General features: G+C 46.1%; 3 protein-coding genes across 3 annotated transcripts in view; 1 reads left to right on the top strand and 2 right to left on the bottom strand.

Moving 5' to 3' along the window:
* Window positions 1–2,856, bottom strand: part of PLEKHN1 (pleckstrin homology domain containing N1) — a 62,737-nt gene extending 59,881 nt beyond the window's left edge. Inside the window, exon 1 of the mRNA XM_061601281.1 lies at window positions 2,607–2,856. Within this exon, the coding sequence (XP_061457265.1) occupies window positions 2,607–2,686 (80 nt within the window). The 5' untranslated portion in view covers window positions 2,687–2,856. The remainder of the gene's footprint in view (window positions 1–2,606) is intronic.
* The window catches only part of NOC2L (NOC2 like nucleolar associated transcriptional repressor), a 123,056-nt gene that overhangs the window by 5,533 nt on the left and 93,437 nt on the right, over window positions 1–24,086 (top strand). The gene's annotated exons all lie outside the window — the stretch shown is intronic.
* KLHL17 (kelch like family member 17) overlaps window positions 12,053–24,086 on the bottom strand; it is a 34,238-nt gene continuing 22,204 nt past the window's right edge. The window contains exons 10-12 of the mRNA XM_061601282.1: window positions 22,288–22,361; window positions 21,261–21,442; window positions 12,053–18,892 (exon numbers count right to left, since the gene is read on the bottom strand). Coding sequence (XP_061457266.1) covers window positions 18,664–18,892; window positions 21,261–21,442; window positions 22,288–22,361 — 485 coding nt within the window. The 3' untranslated portion in view covers window positions 12,053–18,663. The remainder of the gene's footprint in view (window positions 18,893–21,260; window positions 21,443–22,287; window positions 22,362–24,086) is intronic.

Below are 24,086 nucleotides of genomic sequence, written 5' to 3'. Positions count from 1 at the left end.
TGTGCTGCTGCTCCCTAGGCCGATGAGTCCACCATTTTATAGTCTCTCACTTCAGTGCCACCAAAACATAACAGCCCAAAGTGCCGTTGTGTGTGGATTGGGGATGGGGGACACTATCTGTCCACAGTACATTTTCAACACACAACATGCTTTCGCGCCATCCACAAAGCCCTTGAAAGCTCCCACTTTTTGTGCAGTCAGTAACACACACAAAACTGGATTTTGTGCACGTGCATGTCAATATAACTACACAACCACTAGTGTTTGAGGCATGTCGTACATCAACGTGTCCTTCAAGGGACTATGTATTTTGCACTCACTTTCAAGGTGCCTGCCTGTAAGGCTGTGTACACACACAGTACATTTAAAGCACATGGCTTCCCCCAAAGCATACTGTAGTTTACCCCTCACAGAGCTACAGTTCCCAGCAATTGTAATAAACTACTGTTCCCATGATTCTTTGGGGGAAGCCATCTGCTTTAGATGTATGGTGTATGTTGCCTTATGGGCATCATACATTTAAATCGCATCCAATGCACATTTAAAGCGTGTAACTCACCCCAGGGAATCCTGGGAACTGTGGATTCCATCTCACAGAGCTACAACTTCGCAGCACCCTTAACAATCTACAATTCTCTTGATTCTTTGAGGGAAGTCACATGTGTTGGGTGTGATTTAAATGTATGGTGTGGATTAGCCCTTACATGCACACACATATATAGAGCCAGAGAAAGCCCAAGAGCCTGGTTGCTTGGGCACTGAGAAATCTAAAGCATGTACCTAGTCACCAGATTTTGTTTCAGCCATGCTGGCACTTAGCAACGTGGCCTAGTATTCCATTCTTTCACATCTACAAACAGTCCCTTAGTTTGGCTATTTAGGATCCATCTAGGGCCACATTATGTCATGTGGCAGGGAGGGGAAATCACGAGGCTCAACTGCATCCCTTTAATGTTGTCATTTAAGTTGCAAACGTGAGCCTGTTTTGCAAAAGCAAAGACAATCTTTAAGAAAAAGCAGTGTTAAAGTAATGTCATGAAGCCCCTTTACCTATCATGAAGTTTTACAAATCAACAAACGCTTAACTATTCAGATCAGCATAAAGGCAGCGTGGGAACAGAGAGAAGTTCCAGAGCCCAGAAATTCTAGTTTACATGAAACACACCCTTCAAACATAATGACATTCCTACACAAGAGTGGATTATAAAGCACCAGACCTGGGCTGCATGCACACCATACATTTAAAGCACATCATTTCCCCAAAGAATCCTGGAAACTGGTTTACCCCGTGCAGAGCTACAATTCCCAGCACCCTTAACAAACTACAGTTTCTGGGATTATTTTGGGGGGGCGGGGATAATGTGCTTTAAGTATTTGGTGCGTACACAGCCTTGCATGTAGGTCTTGTATGCAATGATCACACAAAGTGCATGCTATAAATTTTAGGGAGACTACTTCTAGAGGGGTAGCCATGTCCAGCTCTTACGGCAAACCCCAAGAGAGAGCCTTGGGCACCTTAAAGGCAGCTTTATTGTGGCATACGGGTTGAGAATTTGTGTCCACCCCACTGGGTGAAGTGGGCACTATTCCACAATAGCGTACATCACAATACATCTGTGAGCTGTTCAGGGTGCCACAAGACTCTAATTTCACTGTGTACGCTGTACACACACACATATAGGGAGAGCAACTTGAAATAACTTACAATTCCACTGAAGTTCTGAAATTGTGTGCAATTTTTCAGTGGCAATATTTAAAAAAGGAAAACTACAACACCTCAGCACTGTTCAAATCTTTAGAATTACTTCTCTCAATCTCTGCCCCCTCCCCAGTTATGCTGATCTTGGGCCTCACTGTCTTTCAAACATTTGAAATATGCCCCTGAAATAGCAATATACAGTTAGAGTTATAAATGCAAAGGAAGTCTTGAGGGGAAAGTGCTGTCTTTTAACCCTGCCTATAAGAAAAGGGAAAGAGATTTACCCATGAAACTTTGAATTAAAAGTTCGTTTTTTAACGCTTATCTTTGTAAAGATTGTATCTTAAGTTGTTGTTAAATAGCTATGTTTTAACTAGACAATTTAGACTCCAGTCCTAAACCCCACTTCCTGTGGGAGTAAGTCCCATTGAGCACAGTTAATATGGGAGAACTGCAAGGCACATTAACCATTTACTATTTTTTCTGCGATCTCCCTTAATTCTAAGGCAGGGTATAATTTTTAAATAATCAAATTAAACTCAAGCAGTCAGAGCCATCTCTCCAAGGGAAACAATAAACAAATAAGATTAAAACAAAATAGCTGTGTTGTCTCCACGGCACATTGAGAACCCACCCCAAATCCTTTCTGCGCGATACGGGAAGTGTGGCAGTCTTGCAACACTTGTCTGGATAAATCTCAAGAAAAGGGACATGCTGCAGACAGTGCCTGACTTTGCCTGGGGAAAGCGAGACAGTTGAGGCAGTTCCTTCAGAGGGCATTGCTCAAGACAAGGCATGCTCAGCAAGGGAATTCTTTTTCCGAATGAGGCTTTCTTTTTAAGAAAAGAAAATGCACGGAGCAGGCAGCACACAAGGCTTAAATTAGCAAAGATTCTGGCATACTCACTCTTTCCTAAGCGAGGGCTTCCTCGAGAAGGAGTATCTGAACCTGCCAGGTGCCTGGGGAACACAAGCCATGTTCCCCATGTTGAGAGCGCCTTGTATAATCCAGGAACAGTTGTGGGGGGGGGAAAGAGACACCGAAAAAGCCAGGCTTGGAGCACCAGAGGCAGAGCGTGTGAAGACCAGGAGGTGTGTGCTGTTATGAGTGCCTGTGTGTCATGCAGACATTCCCCACTTCCGTCTACAGGGGTGACTCTTCATGGGTGTGAGCTGGAACTAAAAAGCCTCTTGGCCAAGGGCTGTTTTGTTGCTGGGCTCACTTCCCCTCCTAGTGGTTCTGATCGCACACAAAAGTAGAAAGTCTGGAAAGGAACTCTTTCTTGTTGTTGCTGGCGGTGGGGCTGCATCTTTGCAGGTGGACTGAATAGGTCACTTAAAAGATCTCTTAAGAGGCAGTTAAGAAGAAACTCTTGTCATGCACCTCTCCTTCCCGAAACAATATTTTCAGAAAGAGAGAGACTGGCAGGCAGACATGCATTTTCACCTGTTGGCAGCCAGGACTGCTAAAATCTTCAGGCAAAAAAAATGCCTAAGGCAGGTGTGAGCAGAAGTGTAGTCCTTCAGGGTTACTTTTTTAAGAGCAGGGTCCCAGCCAGGTCTCTATGTATGAACCAGTCAGCACGAAAAGGGAGCATGTCAACCACTGGCAAAAGTCTTTCTCCTTTGATTATTGGAGCTAAGAGTGAAAAGAGCTGAGTCAGCTGCTGAGAAGACTCTTCTCAGTAGCTAACCACACAGCCTTTCCTTTCATGCTGATTGGCTTCTAGAGGCATCCGTTGTGATAGAGTGTGGGCAGGGAGGGCAAGGGAAAATGGAAAGGGGGCACAACTATAATGAAGGGACCCTGCACTTCTGAATTTGCCCTTACACTACTGGGTGTAGGGAATCTTTGACTGTCAAGATGTTGCTGAACTACAACTCCCATCAGCTCTAGCAAGCATAGCCGATGGCAAGGGATGATGGAAATTGTAGTTCAGCAACATCTGGAGGGCTAAAGATTCCCCATGCCTAATGTAGACAAAGTGGATTAGAGATCAGCGTTGTTGTTTTCTCCCTGTCCCAGGGTGAGGAACCTGTGTGGCTCTCCAGAAGTTGCTGAACTACAACTCCCATCATCCTGGTCCATTGGCCATGGTTGCTGGAGCTGATGGGGTTGTAGCTCAGAGGATGAAAGGTTTGCCACCCCTGCCCTATCACATAATACAGGAACTTGGGCTTTACAGTAGATTCAAGACAGACAGAAGAAAATCCTGCCTGACTACAACACACAATTAATTTATGGAGTTTACTGCAGTGAGCAATGGCCTGTTACCTTTGATGACTCTAAAAGGAGAATGAGACAAAGTGGGGATTTGTCTATTTTATTTATTTACTTAGTTGCTTGCTTGTATTTTACACCCCACATTTTATAAATAAAATTTCTGACAAGGTGGCTTACAAATATGGCTGTAAAAACAATAAAACCATAACAGCAAGAACAGGACAGCCTACACCAAAATAAGCAAGTCAGCATGTAAAGAAAATAATAGCAAAAAGACTCCTGGAATAAAAATACTTTCAAGGCATACTTAGAAGCACAAAGAGAGAGGGGTATCAATGGCTGTTATTCACAATGGTAGTGATATGGAACCTCAGTTGTTGTTGTTTCAATAATAAACATCAAGACAGAGAGAACCTCAGGTTTCAGAACGAACGTGGCGCTCAATACCAGCTACTGGAGACTGAGTGACAATGGAAGAGGCTGCCTTATGCCAAGTCAGACCATTGGTCTATCTAGCTCAGTACTGTCTACACTGACTGGCAGTAGCTCTCCATGGTTTGAGGCAGGAGTCTCTCCCAACCCTACCTGGAGATGCTGGGGATTGAACCTGGGACCTTCTGCATGCAAAGCAGGCACTAAAATAGACCTTACTTGAGGCATCCACAAATCTATTTAGGAATGTAGGAAGCTGCCTTATGCCTAAAACTGTTTGTTCATCTAGCTCAGTGTTATCTACATCGGCTGGCAGCAGCTCTCTAGGGTTTCTGGCAGAGGTTCTCTCCTAGCCCTACCTGGAGATGCTAGGGATTGAATTTGGGCCCTTCTCCATCCAAAGCAGGTGTTCTCCTTTTGAGCTATGGCCCTTCCCCAAGTTGTCTTCATGCACTGCTTGTGGGCTTTCCAGGGGCATCTGACTGGCTGCTGTGGGTACCAGATGCTGGACTAGATAGGGCCTTGGTCTAGTTCAGCAAGGTTCCTCTTGTGGTCCTAAGGATTAGGTACAGTAAGAGTAAATGACGGCAGAAAAGCACCTGCCCCAAATAGAGCCCAGTCTCTGTGTTTTTGAATAAATTCCTGATCTGGGCTTGCCTCGTGGCTGAGAGGTGATATCCCAGGGCAGTGGCTCACACAGAGATGCAGCAGGCAGCCTCTTCTGAGGCTAGGTCATTCTGCTACATCTCTGTACCAGAGTAATTGAGGGCTCTAATCACATCTGAAGCAGGGATGCAGTAGAATTATCTGTTTCCCACTGGAGGCTTATACGAATCAGGCAAAGACCAGAGCAACCCATCACACAGAGGCACAACAGACAACTTCCTTCATAGGTGGAGCTAGGAGCCATTTTAGACTTATATTCTATGAATTTGTCTAAATCCTTTTTAAAGGCATCCAAAGAGAGTACAATTAATAAGAGGAGCCCTGCTGCTGGATTGGTCCAAAGGCCCGTCTAGTCCTGCATCCTTTTCTCATAGTGGCCAGCCAGATGCCTCTGGGAAACCTGCAAACAGGACCCAACAGCACTCTCCCCACTTGTGATTCCCAGCAACTGGTACTCTTGACAGTGGAGAGAGAACGTAGCCTTCAGGGTAGTCATCACTGATGCTACCCTCCACAAATTTTCATCAGTTTCCCGTCAAATATTAGATACTGTGATGCAATGAAAGTCCCCAAAGACACAGGGAAGAATCAAAGCATAGCCAGCCTATCCCTCTCTTTGCTGACTCACTTCAGTATTTCATCCGGCGTGCCTCACTTGTGCGATGGCCAGTAGGAACTCGGTTTCAAAGGAAATTCCTGCAAAGCAGATGCTCTACCACTGAGCTACGGCCCTTCCCCAGCTGTTGAAAAACAACAGCTACAAAACGCCCCAGACCTAATTTGGTCTTTAGACTGGGGAGACCTAGATTCACATTCCCACTCAGACACAAACTGTACTGGGTGAATTTGGGCTAGTTACCCTCTTTGTCAACCTAGCCTACCTTACAGGGTAAGGATAACATATGGGTCAAGAGGCATTTCTAGTGTTATGGGATGGGGGAGAAAGTCAGTTCAGTTTGCATTTAAAGCCAAATCTGTTGAATTCACACTTTCTGAAACAATATGAGAAACACTGTCATATTTTGAAATTTGCACTTATAAGAATTTTGTGATGCGGTTCTCCAGCCAAACAATGTTTGCAAAAATACATACCTTAGGGGAAAGCATGCATAAAAATGAATATGTAATGCATATGTTAGTGAAATAACACACATACATGCATTATATTAGGAGAAATTGCTTGCAAAAATGTGTATGAAAGTCAAAACTGCATATAAAATGTGTTTATTCGGAGAAATTTGCACTAAAATGCTGAAGAGTTTTCCCTGAAAGTTAAAAAAAAAAAGTGCTTGCTGCAGAAATGTAGAGGACTGAATCTGAGACCTAAAAAGTGGAAAGTAAGAGAAGTGAAATGACAGATCCTGCCATCCCTAAGTGGTGGGAACCTGTGGCCCTCTAGAGCAGCCTTTCCCAACCGGTGTGCCTCCAGATGTTGTTGGACCACAACTCCCATCAGCCTCAGCCATTGGAAATGGTGGCTGCTGGGAGTTGTGGTCCAACAACATCTGGAGGCACACCGGTTGGGAAAGGCTGCTGTAGATGCTGCGGAGCTACAACTCCCACCATCCCTGACCATTGGCCAGCTGGCTGGGGCTGATGGGAGTTGGAGTCCAGCAATATGTGGAGGGGCCACAGGTTCCTTTTCCCTGCCTTCATAAGGAGCTGCACCTTGGAGGAAATGTAGAACTGAAGAGCGGCAATAAAGCACCTGTGGTGAGGGGTTGCAGAGGGAAGCGATTTGAGCACTCCTGAGGCCACGTCTCCCCTGCAATTCCTCCTCCCTCCTTTCCGCCCCAGTTTGGCTTCAGTGTCAAAAACAGGATCCTGCACCTGTTGGCAAATGTCTGGCCTTAGCCTGCTTTTTTTTTTTGGATGTTTCTACCCAAACAAAACTCAGCTTCAACTCCTTAAAAACACACACGCACACACCCCTCTGCTATGTCATAGGGTCCCGGTCCTGGTAACAAGTTTACCGCTCCTCCACCCCCCCCAATTTAATTTTATTTTTAAACGGGGTTGGTTAGCAGACAGGCTCCGTGCTTGGAAAAACTTTATGCAACTGGTGGTTATTTATAGAAATCTTGAGACTGCAGGAAGGGGCTGGAGAGAGATACTGAGCAGGTGGGAGGTCGGGTGGAAAAAGAACGCTCCACTGGCCAGTCTCACATACTGAGTACGTATTCTGGCATTAGTTACATAAAAACCAGCCCTGAAGCTTCCAGCGGGAATTGGGATGCAAGCTTTCAAGTCACACAGAACCGTTTCTCAGGTTAGAAGCGTGGCGAAAGATAGTCAGAAAAATAAAACAGGTGTCTCTGGGCAAGGAGGACGTGCTGTTTCTAATCACGCTAGCAAACATTTGAAAACTATTTTGAGCTCCCTCTCTGAACCCCATTTTCCTTCTTCTGAAAAGGAAAGACCAGAGCTCAGTGGTAGAACATGTGCTTTGCCCGCAGAAGGTCCCAGGATCAATCCCCGGCGTCTCCAGGTTGGGCCGGCAAAGGCCCCTGACAGAGACCATGCAGAGCCGCTGCCAGTCAGTGTAGGCCAGGGATGGGGAAGCTGTGGCCCCCCCAGATGTTGCTGGACTGCACCTCCCATCTTTCCTAACCATTGGCCATGCTCCCTGGGGCTGATGGGAGCTGCAGTCCAACAGTGTCTGGAGAGCCAAAGATCTCCCTTCCTGGATGTAGGCCATGGGTGGGGAACTTCAGGCCCGGGGTCTGAATGTGGCCCTTCAGTCCTCTCTGTCTGGCCCTGGGGCCTCTTCCCACCCACGTCCACTCCCTCAGCTGCATGCCTCTCCCAGACAACACCCCACCCCTTGAGCGCGTTTGCCTGGCTGCAATATGTCCTTGAGCTGTGATGAGGTTTCTTCCTTGCCTAGATGGAGAAGTCTCTGTGTAGCATAGAAGCTTTTCTTTTGACTGGCTGGCATGTAGACTGCAGTGCAAAGGCAGTATCCTCTTTTGCCTCTGGCCTCGTCCACTAATAGGGGAAGGGCCGTAGCTCAGAGGTACAGCGTCTGCTTTGCATGGAGAGGTCCCGGGTTCAATACCCAGCATCTCCAAGGAGGACTAGGAATGCCCCCTCTGGAACCCTGGCGAGCTGCTGCTGCCAGTCAGTGCAGACAATACTGAGCCAGATGAATGAAGGGCCTGACTCAGTAAAGGCAGCTGCCTGTGTTCCTAGCATGTGGCCCCTGACAAACGCTCCCCGCCCCTGATGTAGACAGCACTGAGCTAGATGGACCAATGGCAAACAGGCCAAATATTATAGGAAAAGAAGTAACGCCTTCAACAACTTCCTTGATACTCCATCCCCACGCTTCCCTTACCCTGCCTCTAAAAAGTTTTTGAGTTGGAAACGCACACACTGGGAATCCTGGATTGAATAAACCTTGAATAAACACAAACCATAATGGCAGCATTTAAGAAGAGTGCTTTAAAAGCGGTCAAAGTGTTTTCTTGGCAGTCCTTACAAAGTACACTGTAAGGTAGGTCAGTGGTTTTATGCCCTTATTGCAGATAGGGATGGGTGAGGCTGAAGGAGGATAGCCTAGGGGAACCTCCTTCTGGAGTTCAAGGCCAAAACTAAATGTGACCTCCCTCCCCTTTCTTGCCTCATTTGCTTAACTGCTTTGCTCTAGGAGCTCCTGTAGGAGCCTTTTGCTGCAGTGCAAAAACAAACACGGGAACATAGCAGCAAAAAAACTTCCGTGCCACTCGGAAATGTATGCATAGCATTAAACACCCGTTTCTCCAAATAAAGCTGTTGCGATGCTCAGTCAGAGTTTCCTAGAAAAGCCGCGGATTCTTTTAAGAAACAGAGAGAGAGGTTTGCAGCCTGGATTGATAAGATTTCCCCTTTGCAAACTGATAGGGGCAAGCGACTCACTCCGGCCTTCCATGGAAGGGAGGCTGCCTTGACTGACAGCAGCTGCTGAAAGTCCAGATGAGCTGATTTGGGACTTGGTTTCCCTGCTGTCAAATAGAGGCAACAGGACAGCTTCAGCCTGAGGGCGGGTATGTGGGCTGCAGGCCCCAAGGTGAAAAGGAGGAGCTTTGTCAAGAGGATTTTTTATTCCCACCAGTGGCAAAAAAAGCTGTCAGCACAAAAACAGAATGCGAAATGCCAGAGCGCCAATGCTGGATGGGGTGGTGGTAGAGTGAATGTTGTTTGAAAAGCAGAAGGTAATGCTCTGTAAATCCCAGGTCCAGACACACAAAAGGCAGTAAAGCAAGAACGTGTGGCTCTCAAGATAGATTACAGCTCCCATAATCCCTGACCATTGGGCATACTGGCTGGGGCTGATGGGAGTTGGAGTCCGACAACCTCTGGTGGGCCGCAGGTTCCCCAATCCTGCGGTAAAGGCTCATTCACGAGGCTGGGCCTTGGTTTTTGTAAGATCATGACATGTAATAATATCTGGCATTTGGAGCCCTTGTCTACTGTCGTTACATAAAGATGGTGAACAAGGGAGTCAATCCTGATGGGCAGCAATTTCAACCAAGTCACCAGTCCTCCAAATGGTGCACATCTGGTTTGCACTCTTGGACTAGGGTTGCAGACAGTGATCCTAACAGGGCGAGCAACGGAGGCTGGACCACAAGGCAAATGGGACACTGCCCCACAGCCTCAGTCTTGATTCCTCCAAGCCCTCCTCTGCCTTCCTAGTTACAACCATCTCTGGCACCATCTCTGCTATCTTTTCGGTGCCTACTGAAGACCTTCCTCTTTCAAAAAGCCTTTTAAGTAGAGACCTTATCCCAGTCTGCGTCTGTGTTGGAACTGCTTTTTAAGATGTTTTTAAAGCTGTTTTTTAAAAGCTGGTTTGTTTTAATGTGTTTTAGAGTAAGAAATTTTAGAGTGTTTTTGTCTGCCACCCTGGGCTCCTTCTGGGAGGAAGGGCGGGATACAAATTTAATAAATAAATAAATAACCCAGTCCAGAGGGTGGCCATAGCTATCAGCTTCCTCCTCCTTGGTCTCAGTTTTATCCTTGTAGAACTCAGCATGGAGAAGGACGGGGCCAAAGCTAGAATTAGGTGGGTCTGCTGGTCATTGGCTCTTGCTTAACCAATGATTGGCTCTGCCTCTGCCTACTGTTGACCTCCCTGCCTTCCACCCCACCAGTCCCAATGGGCACCAGCCACCACTGACAGCAGGGGTGGTGAACCTGTGGCTGTCCAAATGTTGTTAGCCTTCAGATCCCCTAGTATAGACAATGGTCAGGGATGATGGGAGGTTGTCTAGAAGGGCATGCGTCCCTCAAGCTGAAAGTTTTCCCCGCCGACCTCCAGTCTGCACTGACAGGCAACAAATCTCTAGGGTTTCAGACAGGGGTCTTATCCCAGTCCTACTTGGGGATGCCAGGGATTGAACCTGGATTCATCTGCATTCAAAGCAGACACTTTACCGCTGAATTAAAGCAGATGTGTGCCTGCCCGGTAAGATGCAGTGCTGAACTGTGTACACCTGTAATCTGGTCCAGGGAAAGGCAGCGTGTGCAAGGAGTGATGTGCATTTCTTAACTTTGCAGATACACCTGTCCTGGGAAATGAGACGTCCCAGAGGCCTCCATGGTACCCTCTCATTTCTCAGAGGGGAACACCTGCTGAATTCAAAGCAACACCGTCTTCTGCCTCCAGTGCTGGAGGTGGTGTGCCTTTGAATGCCAATTGCCGGGAATCGCAAGTAGGGGGAGCGCTCCTGCTTGCGGGGTTCCTATTGGGGCATCTGGTTGGCCACTGTGAGAACAGCATGCTGGACTAGATGGGCTTTTGGCCTGATCCAGCAGCAAGGTTCTTCTGATGTTCTTAATACCCAATCCTTTCACACACAGCTTTTCAGCCAAGATGGCACCAAATCCTGAGTTTTGCATCCTGCAGATGGACTCAGTGGCAGAGCATCTGCTTTGCATGCAGAAGGTCCCAGGTTCAACCCCTGGTATCTCCAGGTAGGGCTGGGAATGTCCCCAGTCTGAAATCTTTGAGAGCAGCTGCCAGTTAGAATAGACAATGCTAAGGTTGATGGACCAATGGTTTGACTTGGTGTAAGGCAGCTGCCTATGTTCCTAGGGTCTCCAGGGATCCCACAATCCTTTCACCTGCAATGCACATATATAGGGATTAGATTCACTGCTCGACCACATCCCCCAAGTAAGTGGCCAGACAAATGTACCATTCAGTCAAGGTAAGGATGTCTGAAAATATACAAAGGCACACACATTGTACATCTAGTTTCTGTTGAACTTCATTGACCCCTAGCAGCTTAAATGGGGAGTCTGAGGGCGCCCTCTTCTGGCACATGGCACCCCCAATTATTAAGCTTTTGCATTATGTTAGCTTGTTTAAAGCACATGACTCTCTCCTTAAGAATCCTGGGAACTGTAGTTTACCCCTCACAGAACTACACTTCCCAGCACCTTAACAAAGGAATTTCTGGGGGAGCCATCTGCTTTAAATGTATGGTGTGGAGGTGACCTTAGTGCTACAAGCACAATAGTGATTCAGCTGTGACCCAAACCAGCATGCTGCCCCCAGCTTGAAATTGTATCATTGTAAAGAGACTTTGGAGGTCATCTAGCCCAACCCACTGCTTAGTGCGAGATCTTGCACCCACAGCGTCCCCGACAGGATTCCCAGACTCTGCTTAAATACCTCCAGCGAAGGGGAGCTCGTCACCTCCCAAATTAGACTGCAGTCTCCCACCAAGCAGTTCTGAAGTTTCTTCCAATGTTGTGCCAAGTTCTGCTTCCCTGCAATTTTCTACCCACTGGTCCTAGCCCTGCCCTCTGGGGCAGCAAAGAACAAGGCTCTCTCCGTTTCTCATTGCTACTGTAGTCCCCAGGATTCTTTGGAGAGGAAGTCACGTGCTTTAAATGTGAGGTTTTACCACCTCATTTGTTGTGTGTGTGCATGCGAACTAGGCTTATCTCAGACTGAGCCATGTAGATTCCCCATGTCACAACATCCAGGAGGCTAAAATCAAAAAGAGGACAATTTGCAGTATTCAAGAAAAACTGTTTTTTTTAATATTACACACTGGCTTGTATTGCTCATATCCCCTCCCTGCCCCGTTGATAGTGCAAAATCCAGAAACACAACATAAAAATAAAGGTTCAAATGCACATAAATAAGTTGACACAAATTTGCATATAAATAAAAAAGGCTCTTCCAACATTGAATGGTTGAACTGGAGGTTTGAACTGCAGATAAAGCCAGAGAGCTTTTAGGTTGTATCCCACTAAATTTTATTCAGAGTATACCCTTAAAAATTAATAGATCCAAGTTAGCCATGTCCATTAACTTCAGTGGGCCTACTCTGAGTTAGATTAACATTGAATACAAAACCCAGTATTTCCAGAAGACCGTTAGGGAAGGGGGGAGTGCCAGCTGTAATATCTTTCTTTCTTCCCCAATGCTTTTGCTGTGGTCTTTGGACAATATATGCTCGACCCTGGATAACAAAACATCCCTACAAAGGCAGCAGTCCTGTGCTAGACAGTAACAGATTCCGGATGAAAAGCACTTCAAAAGTCATGTTAAGATTAGTCATTTGGTTTAGTCAGTTGTGGGTTGAATCAAGAAAAGGCAAAAAAGAAAATCAGACACAAAAGAGGCCATAGATGGCTCCTCCTTCTTTCTTTCTGGTTGGCAACAAAAGGTACTTCGACTTCACAGTTTTGCTTATTGAGCCCAACATCCTTTGGGAAAGGGCCATAGTTCAGTGTAGAGCATCTGCCTTCAATCCCAGGCACCCCCAGGTAGGTGTGGGAGAGATTCCTGCCTGAAATCCTGGAGGGTCCCTGCCAATCAATGTAGACCAGGGGTTCCCAAACGGTGGTCTGCGGATCACCAGTGGTCCATGAGCTTCCTTCAGGTGGTCTGCAGCATGTCTATGGATTTGTGTTTGAAGACAGGAGATGGCATAACCATCGCATTATATTGATTTTAAAATGATTTTTTTCATTGCTTCTTTTATTCTTCATATTGTATTTTACTGTGTTACAGTTTGAACTCTATGGAATTCTGTCATACAATAAAATACAATCTATGCAAAATAAAAGAAGCAAAACATACAATTAAAAATACTACAGCATCTAGCACAGTGCATCACAAATTGCTACAGCAGGCAAAAAAAATCATTGCGTGGTCCACCAAGACCCTCAGTGATTTTCAAGTGGTCCGGGGGGGAAAGTTTTGAGAACCCCTGATGTAGACATTACTGAGCTCAATAGGCCAATAGTCTGACTCTGTATAAGGCAGCCTCCTATGTTTTTATTAAGGGGACAGCCGTGGCTCAGTGGTAGAGCATCTGCTTTGCACATAAAAGGTCCCAGGTTCAATCCTTGGCAGCTCCTGGTAGGGCTGGGTGAGACCCCCATCTGAAACCCTGGAGAGATGCTCCCAGTCAGTGTAGACAATACTGGGCTCAATGGGCCAATGGTTTGCCTCTGTATAAGGCAGCTTCCTATGTCACTCTCTTTGTTGTCCTGGATTCAAAATTGATTCAGCTTCTTGCTTCCATCCATCTCCTGCTGTTATCTTGGTCCAGATGAATTTGGATGCTCTCTTCCAATGATCAATGGTTCTTTTTAAAACGCAAGGGTTAAAAAAAGGGGGATGTTGGTCTCTCCTCTTTCCTTCCCCCTGCAGCAAATCAAGATGTCCAGCCTAGTTTTGACATAACATGGTGTGCATTACTGGAACAATTCCCCAAGGAAAGATGTTTTCTCAAAATGGACCATCCATTAAAGTTGCTCCCGCAGATGAACTTTGATCACACAGATTGCATCTTCCACAAGTGAGCTGCTGGAATGACCCATTTCGACAGAACATCATTCCAAGGGCATACACACAAGGGAAATGTTGCTTTAAAACAGCCACTTTAAAGAGCTCATCTAGATCAAGTGTGGGGAACCTTTGGCCCTCCAGATGTTGCTGAACTACAGCTCCCCAACAGCCCCAGCAAGCATGGCCAGTGTCTAGTTCTGATTGAGATGATGGCTTCTTGCGCTTCTATTTTTATGCTGTGGCTCATGACCTGGAACCCAGGAAACAATCAAGAGTACAAGACAGGTACCCCTTCTCTAAAAAAGGCAACTCAGCGATCCTCTGTGGATTTCCTGGGTCATGCTGGGCCCTGTCAGCAGCGGAGACTAGCAGAGGATCTCCAGATCTTTCGACTATAAGTATCCTTAGAATGGAATGCTGTCCAGAGATACTCTATCACATCGGAACTAGCCGCCTGCTAAATACAACCTGTCACATGAGCAGCCAGGGCCGGCGCCAGGTGTAACTGGGCCCTTGGGTGCCAGCCTGCCCTGGGCTCACAGTCCCCCCCTACAGACCGTGCGGGACCGCTCCACCTACCTCTCCTCTCTTTCTATGAATGACCTGTGTGCTGGGCGTGCAGCTCACTGCCATCAACCAAGATGGGGGCAGAGGCTTCTCTAAGGGGCTGATACCCCTGCCGCCATCTCTGTTGATGGCACGCATGCACAATATGGTGCGTGCGTGCACATGCCTGCCGTCAGTCAAGATGGTGGTAGGGGCATCAGCCCCTCAGAGAAGCCTCTGCTGCCATCTTGGTTGATGGCAGCTGCACACGCAGCACACAGGGCATTCTCAGAAAGGGAGGAGAGGTAGGTGGAGCGGGCAGGCACCGCAGGCCGCATGGTAAGGGGGGCTGGGACCTCCGTCTCTGCGATCTGCAGCAGGGTTGGGAGTTGACTCTGCTGAGGATCGCAGAAGGGGAGCGCTACCCCCACTTCCTAAGGAGGGGCCCTTCAGGGGCCATTGGCCAAGGCCCGACCTGTCCGCCCTTTAGTGCCGGCCCTGTGAGCAGCAACTCTTATCTCCATCTTCTAATAATGGGTGTTTCCTATCCCACACCATCAGAGGTGACCAAAGTATATGCACAAGAAAACAAACAGACAGTGACAGAAATTGACCAGACAGGCCCTGGTTGTAGTATACAACTCTCCACAAACAACTAAAAGGAACTGAAGGCACTGATGGAATAATAACAATAATAATAATAATAATAATAATAATGGAGTATATTCTCCTAAAATGTATTGCAGTTGGCAAAAACCCCAACAAAGTTTACTGGTGGAAAGATTGTTTTTCTGAGTGCTCAGTTGTTTTTTTAAAGGTACTTCAGAAGCAGCTCCCCCCACTCAAAACTTGCTCCCCACTTGCTGATCCGTGCATTCAGTGTGTCTGTATGAAGGGCTAAACATATCAAAATGTGAGTTTTTAGGGAGAGGGTAGGAACAACATCACCACATGCAACGTTATGGATTGAAAAGTTTCCGTTAAATTATCTATGCCAGGTTTGGGGAGCATTTGGCCCTCCAGATGTTACTGAATTACAGCTTACATCATCCCTGACCATCAGCCATGCTTGCTGGGGCTGATGGGAGCTGTAGTTCAGCAACAGCTGGAGGGCCAAATGTGCCCCACTCATGATTTTTGCAGTGCTGCTAGTAAACATTAGGACTCTGAGCAAGTCCTATCCCTGGACAAAAAAAAAAAAAGAACTGGCGCAAGCTCACTAAGACAGGCTGGATGCTCTTTGGTTAAAGCACCTTTAACACACATTTAAAGCACATGGGTCCCTCCACCCCCCCCCAAAAAAAGAATCCTGGGAACTCTCTTTTACTCTTCCCCAGCTACAATTCCCTGCACCCTCAACAAACTGTAATTCCCATTATTCTTTGAAGGAAGCCATATACTTCACAATGTGTGTTAAATGTGCTTTAAATATATGTGTGGATATGGCCTATGTCACGCTATCTGCCAATGTCCCTGCCTCCTGTCACCTTTGCTAGGGCCAGTGAAGCACCCGTTCTGATCTGGGGTTAGGGATGGAACGATCTATCAATTTTGATTCTCTCAGTTTCTCATTTTTCCAGTCTGAGCTTCAATTTCAGTTCTGCAGGAATTTGCAATCCTCATGAAAATTCTTAAGTATTTTAGCTGGAATTTTGGTCTAATAAACACATTTTTATATGCGTTTTCTCCTAATACAATTTTCACATATTCATTTTTTATTTTATCCTAATACACACATTTTTGTAAACATTGATTGGTTGGTGAATGGCGTTGAAAAAATTCAGCTAAGTGCAAATTTCAAAGGATGGCTGTGTTTCGATTCTCATATTGTTTCAGAAACTGCGAATTTGATAAATTTGGCTTTAAATGCAAACGGAACTGAATTTCTCTCCCATCCCCATCTGGGACACAACATCCTCTTACCCCAGCAGCCTAGGAAGTCTTGGAAGTCCCCTCCATCTGCCAGAGACACCAAGCTTAAAAATATACCATGGATTAACCCTTCAGTGCAGACACACACCATGCAAGGAAGAGGTCTATCATACATAAGCCAGCCAAGAACCCACCAGTTGCCTTTGCAAAGAACAAGCCCCGTTATTGCCACGATCAAACTGAACTGATGAAGGGGTATGGTGAAAGAGGCAGAAATGAGCAAAAAACAGGAGACTAGATAAGTGGATATATAAATTGAAAAACAACAACCACAAAACCAATCCAGAAGTCTTTAGCTAGAGCGATTAGGCCACAATTGCAGAATAGAGTCCAGAGGTTATTGAGGTACAAGAGCTTGATCCGTTGCAATGGATGACTTGGGATGGGTTGTCTTGAAGCTCCAATCTCACCCTGTTCCCAAGCTCTGGGATACACACAAATTGTGTAGAGGACAGTGTATAATGCAGTGAAACATCTTTAAGCAAACTCCTTCCTCCAAAAAGAGAAGTTTTCATGGTGTAGGTGGGTCTCCGACAACGGAACTGTTAGGGTTTACAGTACAAACGCTACTCAAAATGTCGATTATGTTCCAGTAGTAGATCAATGACCTAGGCCTTTTCAGCACAGGTTCTTATATGCATGTGGCTTTTTTTGTTTTTATTTTTTGCATGCTCTCTCTGTCGCACACATGTAGTAGATGCAAGCTTTCTCAAAGAGAATCTTTCCAAGAACACCAGTCACAATCTACAAGGCATTCTTCTTATGTTAGCGCCAAGCAAAATAGAAATGAAGTCATCTGTGACGAGGTCGGACTTCAACCGAAATGAACTGAGTGCAACAGTGCTCTGAAATGATCAGGATGGGAATAGCACATCCATACTGTAAAATGAATGGCCACAGCACAAGAGCACCCTGAAATGAGCAGGATTTGAAGAGAGATCTCACAAGGCCAGCCTGAGATGAATGGCTGTTGTGCAATAGTGTCCTGAAATGAATGGCTGTTGTGAAATAGCATCTTGAAATGGGTGGGACTTGGGCAATGCCACTCTGAATTATTATTTACAATTATTTATTTCATTTATCAGTCACTTTATACTATAAAGTCTCAAAGCGACTTGACAAAATAAAAAGCATGGGACGTGTGCAGTAACAGTGCTATTGCGCGTCTCTGCACCATGTCAGTGGGAAGGCAGCATTGCTGGGCAAACCCCATTCATTGCAATGAAACTTTTGTACATGCTCCATGGCTCCATCCCATGGATTGCACTTGCTGTCTAGCTGACAAGATACATATGCCGTCATCACCAGGCTCTTCCTTCCTTCTTTTTGACAACTGTCCCAGGAACAAATAAATAAATAAATAAATAAATGGAAGGGGAGGTATGAGAACACCAGATTGCTTGAAAACTAAACAAAAAAAAAGATTTTAAATTTCAAAAATACAAAACGCAAAAATGAAAAGGTAACAAATGTAATAATAATACGGACAGGAGTGCAGTCTTGTAACCATGCTTCACCCTGTTAAAGGTTCTCCCAAGTAAAACCCCAGGGCAGTGTTGTTGGGCTAACTTCTTCCTAACAGGGGAGGGAAAGAAAAATTTTAAAACAGCAGAGCCACGCGTTGGTAGATGCTCCCAAGCCCATGCCACCAAAGAGGGCAGGAGAAATGTCAGAAGTGGTGGCACATAACCAGGCCGATAGAGCGAGGGGCCACAGAGCATGTTAAGACGGCTTGTGTTGCAGACACTCCCCCTCCAGCCCTGTTTTGTTTTAGTTTTAAGGCATCCCTTTCAATAGACACCAGCGAGAGAGAGGCAATGCCTCAAAAATCTGTAACAGTACACTATAGGCTTGGTAAGAAGTTTTGGCTAATTGTGACATTCGCAGCTTACATTCAGCTGTTGATGCAACCTAAACAAGTGACCCTTCTCCTGCCTGCCTGGATGGGCCTTCTTTGTTTCTGCATCCTGTTTTGTCTGTTGTTTTCTTTCTTGGCATTTTTTTTAAAGCTCCATTGTACGAGGCAGAAGCAGACATTGTTTGTCCAATCGTGGAAGTGGATGATTGAGTCTGGTCTTGAAGGACCAGGCAGATTCAGTTGAATTACGATGAAAGAGATGATGAAAACCAAGAGGGCTCTTAGTGTTTTTAAGGAAGGGTGATATAGAGATCCCCACTTGGAGCTGCACCACAAGAACCAGAAATGGGCCCCTCGGAAAAAAGTGATTACTAAAAATGCAGTAGCCCCTGCGCCTTCGCCCTTCTCCTCTTCACAGAGAATGGCTGCCGCAGGGGTCAGGCCAGGCTGGCTTTGCGCTCCGACAGATGCTGCAGCCTCCTCGAGGCAAGGTGTGGCCAGACTCTTTGTCAAAGACTCGTCGAGGACACCGACAGGGTGGGGGAGGAAGGGGGCGGGAAGTTGAGGAGTTCCAGCACGGCTACGCCCACACTGCTGCGGCGGGTAAACATGCACGATGCTGCCACCCACTTGTTGGTGCGCGGATTGTACTTCTCAATGGAGTTGAGGCTGGAGCTGCCGTCGTTGCCTCCCACCGCGTACAGCCACCCGTCCATGGCCACCAAGTCATGCGTGCTCCTGGGGAGATGAAACCAAATGGATATGTTACCAACTGCGTGGATAGTGTCATTCTATAGTTTAGTCACTAGGTGGCACTAGACTGAACTGTGTTGTTTTAGTTGTACCTGGGTCACGAGTTTTCCTATTACAGTTCTGTTCTTGCTGGAAACTTAGGAAGATGATTTATACTGAATCAGACCAATGGTTTATCCAGGTCAGAATTGTCTACACTGACAGGCAGCAGCTCTCCAGGGTTTCAGACAAGGGGATATTCCCAGTCCTACTTGGAGATGCCATAGGTTAAACGTAAGACCTTCTGCATGCAAAGCAGATGCTGTGATCCAGTGATGTCACAGATGGGCATGGATTTGGGGAAATGGCCCACTTGGACCCCCTGGCAGGCCAGGAAGGCTTGCAGATGCAGGAGAAGAGTGAGAGGAGTTTGATATATATATATTGCAGTGGAGTGCAGAAATAACTAGTTTGTTAAGACTGGTAGTTGAAAGAATAAAGAAACATTACATTAATAATAATAATAATAATACCCGCCATTCACCAATAAGTCCCAGGGCAGGTTACAAAATCTAAAATACAATATTAAAAAGCATTAGAACACATTTCAGTCACAAGAATAGGGTGAGTTCAGAAAACATACATCTCAGGAGCCAAAAGCCAGGGTAAAGAGATGTATCCTTAGCATTTGTCGAAAATTGGGTAGCGAATGTGCCAGATGCGCCTCTGCAGGGAGGGAATTCCACAACTTTGGACCTGCCACACAGAAAGCTCTCTCCCAGGCCACCATCCCCCAAACTTCTGAGGGTGGCGAAACTACCAAGAAGGCCCCCTCCTATTACTACAAAGGAATAAAGTCATACATGCCAATGCAGCCAACGCATGTAACAAGTAACCTGAATCGGGCGGGGGGGGTAGACAGAAAGGCCATTAGTCTATTCTTCCCTCTGCTGACTCCTCCTTTAAAGTAGCCACTTGTTTGTTTGATTATGCAGCCTTGGCTCTTCCCTCCTCCTTGTCCTCAGAGATGGCTCCCGAAGGGGAAGCCTCATGGCTGCATTGGCATGTAAGACTTTATTTCTTTGTAATAATAAACCTTAAGTCTGTTGAATCTTGAGAGCCAGTGTGGTGTAGTGGTTAGAGTGTTGGACTACGACCTGGGAGACCAGGGTTCGAATCCACACACAGCCACGAAGCTCACAGGGTGACCTTGGGCCAGCCACTGCCTCCCAGCCTCAGAGGAAGGCAATGGGAAACCCCCTCTGAATACCTCTTACCATGAAAACCCTATTTGTAGGGTCGCCTTAAGTCAGGAGCGACTTGAAGGCAATCCATTTTCATTTTTTTCTTGATTCTTTCAATGGTTTGTCATAACAGACTAGTGATTTCTGCACTCTGCTGCAATGTATGTTTATCACACTCTGACAAAGGGAGGCTGAAGCAGTTTTTGAGCCCAAACCTTCTGGACAAACACTGATGCCCAGTGGCGAGCCTACAAAGGAAGGGAGTGACTCAGAGAGTATGTATTTCTATTATAAACTTTATAAAAATTGAAAGGAAAGGAAAGATAAAAGAAAGAGCCAACAGGGGCTCCTGTCATAAAACAGATCCCTGACTCCATCAGGGGCTAGGGTTCCAGTAGGTGTTCTCTGCTGTATGTATGTATGTATCTATGTATCTATCTATCTAACAAAATTTATATACCGCTTGAATGTAAAGACCTCTAACCAGTTTACAAAAAACATTAACATTATCAGTAAAACACCTAAAAACTAGTAATTAAAACATTTAAAACAAAGAAAAAAAACAGTGACTAACTAAAAAGATTAAAACAGATTAACATTCATGTGCCTGGATAAGTTTACCTAAACAAAAAAAGTTTTAAGCAGGCACTGAAAGGAATACAGCGAAGGCTGCCTGCCTGATGTCAATAGGCAGGGAGTTCCGAAGAGTAGGTGCTACCACACTAAAAGGACCATTTCTTACAAGCGCGGAACGAGTGTTAAGTGGCACCTGTAACAGTGCCTGTTCCGCAGAGCGAAGCGCTCAAGCGGGCACATATGGGTAAGGTGGTCTCACAAGTAAACTGGTTCCATGCTGCCAAGGGCTTTATATACCAGTTGTAACACCTTGAACTTGGCCTGGTAACAAATTGGCAACCAGTGTAGGTCTCTAAGCAGAGGTGTTATATGCTTTCAGTCTCACTCCCGTCAATCTGGCTGCAGCATTCTGCGCTAATTGCAGTTTCTGGGTCAAGTGCAAGGGAGTAAGGGTCCTTTACAGTGACAGTAAGGGTCATTCTGAGGATCCCCCTTGGGGGTGCTGTGACACTGCAACTCTCACTCTCTCTCTTTTGAGATATGCTTCTTCCTACCTCCGGATGTTCATGGGTGCCACGCTTTCCCAAGTGTTGGTTTTTGGATTGTAGCGCTCCACCGAGTTAAGGCAGCTTGTCCCGTCATTGCCACCCGCCACGTACAACATCCCTTCCAAAACAGCCACGCCAGTACTGCTGCGACGACTGAGCATGTTGGCAGTTGGAGTCCATGTATTGATCTGTTAGGAAGGAGCAGGGGGGAATGAAAATATATATAATTAAGCATATCAAGTTTATGTGTGTGTTTATTAAATTTATATACTGCGCTTCATGCCAAAGGAGTTGAGGGAACAATTTCCTCTTTCCCTCCCTTTTTATTTTTTCAATAATGTTTTGTCCCTTGTTCCTGATCAGACGCTCCCAAGTGCTTCCTTCCAGCAGTCCTCAGTACACGCCCCACTCCTGGTGAAGGAGGTGTCCAAAACTTCCCATTGTGGACACCCCTCTGCTAGATTAGCCACAATGATCAAGGGTATGGAGCAACCTCCTTACGAGGAAAGGTTGCAGCATTTGGGGCTTTTTTAGTTTAGAGAACAGGTGATTAAGAGGTGATATAAGTGTATAAAATTATGGATGGCATGGAGAAAGTAGACAGAGAAAAGTTTTTCTCCATCTCTCAAAATACTAGAACTCAGGGACATCCAATGAAGCTGAATGGTGGGAGATTCAGGCAGACAAAAGAAAGGACTCCTCCACACGGTGCGCAGTTCAACTGTGGAATTTGTTCCCTTAGGAGGCAGTGATGATCACCAACTTGGATGGCTTTAAAAGAGGATTCGACAAATTTATGGGGATAAGCCTATCAATGGCCACTAACTCTGATGGCTATGTTCTGCCTCCATATTTGTAGGCAGTAAATATGTCTGAATACCAGTTGCCAGAAACCACAGGAGGGGAGAGTGCTCTTGCGTTCAGGTCCTGCTGGTGGGCTTCCTACTGGGGCATCTGGTTGGCCACTGAGAACAGGATCCTGGACTAGATGGGCCAGTAGCCACGTTCTCCAGATTATTCTCTTCCTGTTTACCTGCGGCTCGTACTTTTCCACAGTGGCCAAGTGTGACGAACTGTCGTACCCTCCAACAGCATAGAGGTTGCCATCTGTAAAAGATAAACATGCGTGCTAATGCATATATAACTAAACATGCTGTGATGCAAGAGTCCCACCAGAAACCACAGAAGCTAAAGCCTTTATAGTGGTGATGGGAAACCTGTGGTGCCCTCCAGATGCTGTTGGACTCCAAGTCCTATCAGCCCCAGACAGTGTGGCCAATGGTCAGGGATGATGGGAAATGGAGTCTATCTACACCTTCCCGAAGGCCACAGGTTCCCAGTCTCTGCTTGATAGGTTTCACTAAGAAGGCTGCCACCTATAGTTCCAAACCTTCAACGTATGGGGCAACTGCACACAGATTCAGCCTTTTCTGACAACAGCCCAGACATGGAATGACAACACCACCAACACTGATATCCCACCTTTCCTCCAAGGAGCTCAAGATGGCATACAAACATGGTTCTTTCCCACCCTGATTTTATCCACACAACAACCCTGTGAGGTTAGTTAGGCTGTGACTGGCCCAAGGTCATACAGTGCGCTTCATGGCTGAACGAGGATTTGAACCCTGGTCTCCCAAGTCCTAGTCCAACACTCTAACCACTATGCCACACTGGTTCTCAAGAGACAAAAACAAAACAAAATTTTGTTTTGCTTCAGAATTAGGCCTGAGAAAGACTGCCTAGAAAAGACACAAGGCCAAAAGGGGTGAGCAGCCAATGTTGCTTCTGAGGCAGGCCCTTCCAGGGGGGAATTACCGCTCACGGGGTGTAAACACATGTGTTCCGTCCCGCCACTTTGCAGAGACTTCATCTGGTGCAGCAGGACATTAAACATTCACAAGGCAGCTTCTGAACCGTTCTGTGCGAGTGAGATGGCAGCCCAACCGGGCTGCCTGCAGGCAAGTGTGCCTGGCCTCATCGTTGTGGCATCGCCTGGGCTCCCTGCAGTTAGGATTAAGTTTGTTTGTCGACAGGTGCAGTGCAAGCCGTGAACAGGGCGCATGATGCCATGACGACAATGTGCCGCATGCATGAATTGAAGGGGGATGACTAAGAAGTCCCTTGGGCTTGGACGTCAGCAAATTGGAACAGAAGCAGAATGCATAATGCAGACAAGCAAAAAAGCAAAAGAACTGTACAACACAACGCTCCAAAAGGAGCCATTCTGTAGCTGAGGTTGTCAGACAGCCATGCGGCATTTCATGGTGCTAGTCCTTTAGAAGATCTTACAAGATCTGAACAAGGTGGTTCATGACAGATGCTATTGGAGGTCACTGATTCATAGGGTGGCCATAAGTCATAATCGACTTGAAGGCACATAACAACAAAGTCCTTTAGAATGGTGGCTCCAAGACTCTTTCCTCCCACGGACCACTTGAAAACTGTGGATGATCTTTGCGGACCACTAAATGATTTTTCTGCCCGTTACAGCAAGGGCAGTGCACTGTGCTAGGTGCCATATGATTTTTAATTGCATTTTTATTGCTTTATTTCTGATGCATTGTATTTTATTGTATTACAGTTTGCATTCTGTACAATTCAAGTTGTAACACAAAAAACCACAGTGTAAGAAACAAAAGAAGCACTAAATTAAAAATCAACATGGATATTTAATGCAGATGTGCAGCAGACCACCTGGATGAAGCTCGCGAACCACCATTTGGGCCCCTGCTTTAAAAGGCCAGGCTGTGTTTAGCTTGGAGTGCTTCTTTCAGGTGCAATTCAATAAAATACTGGCAAATAATTCAGCCCACTAGCTAGAACAGCACA

Source organism: Rhineura floridana, chromosome 18 (assembly GCF_030035675.1).
Source record: "Rhineura floridana isolate rRhiFlo1 chromosome 18, rRhiFlo1.hap2, whole genome shotgun sequence".
NCBI classification, from domain to species: domain Eukaryota; kingdom Metazoa; phylum Chordata; class Lepidosauria; order Squamata; family Rhineuridae; genus Rhineura; species Rhineura floridana.
Note: the sequence above shows the minus strand (reverse complement) of the source record. Positions and strands in the feature narration are given on the sequence as shown.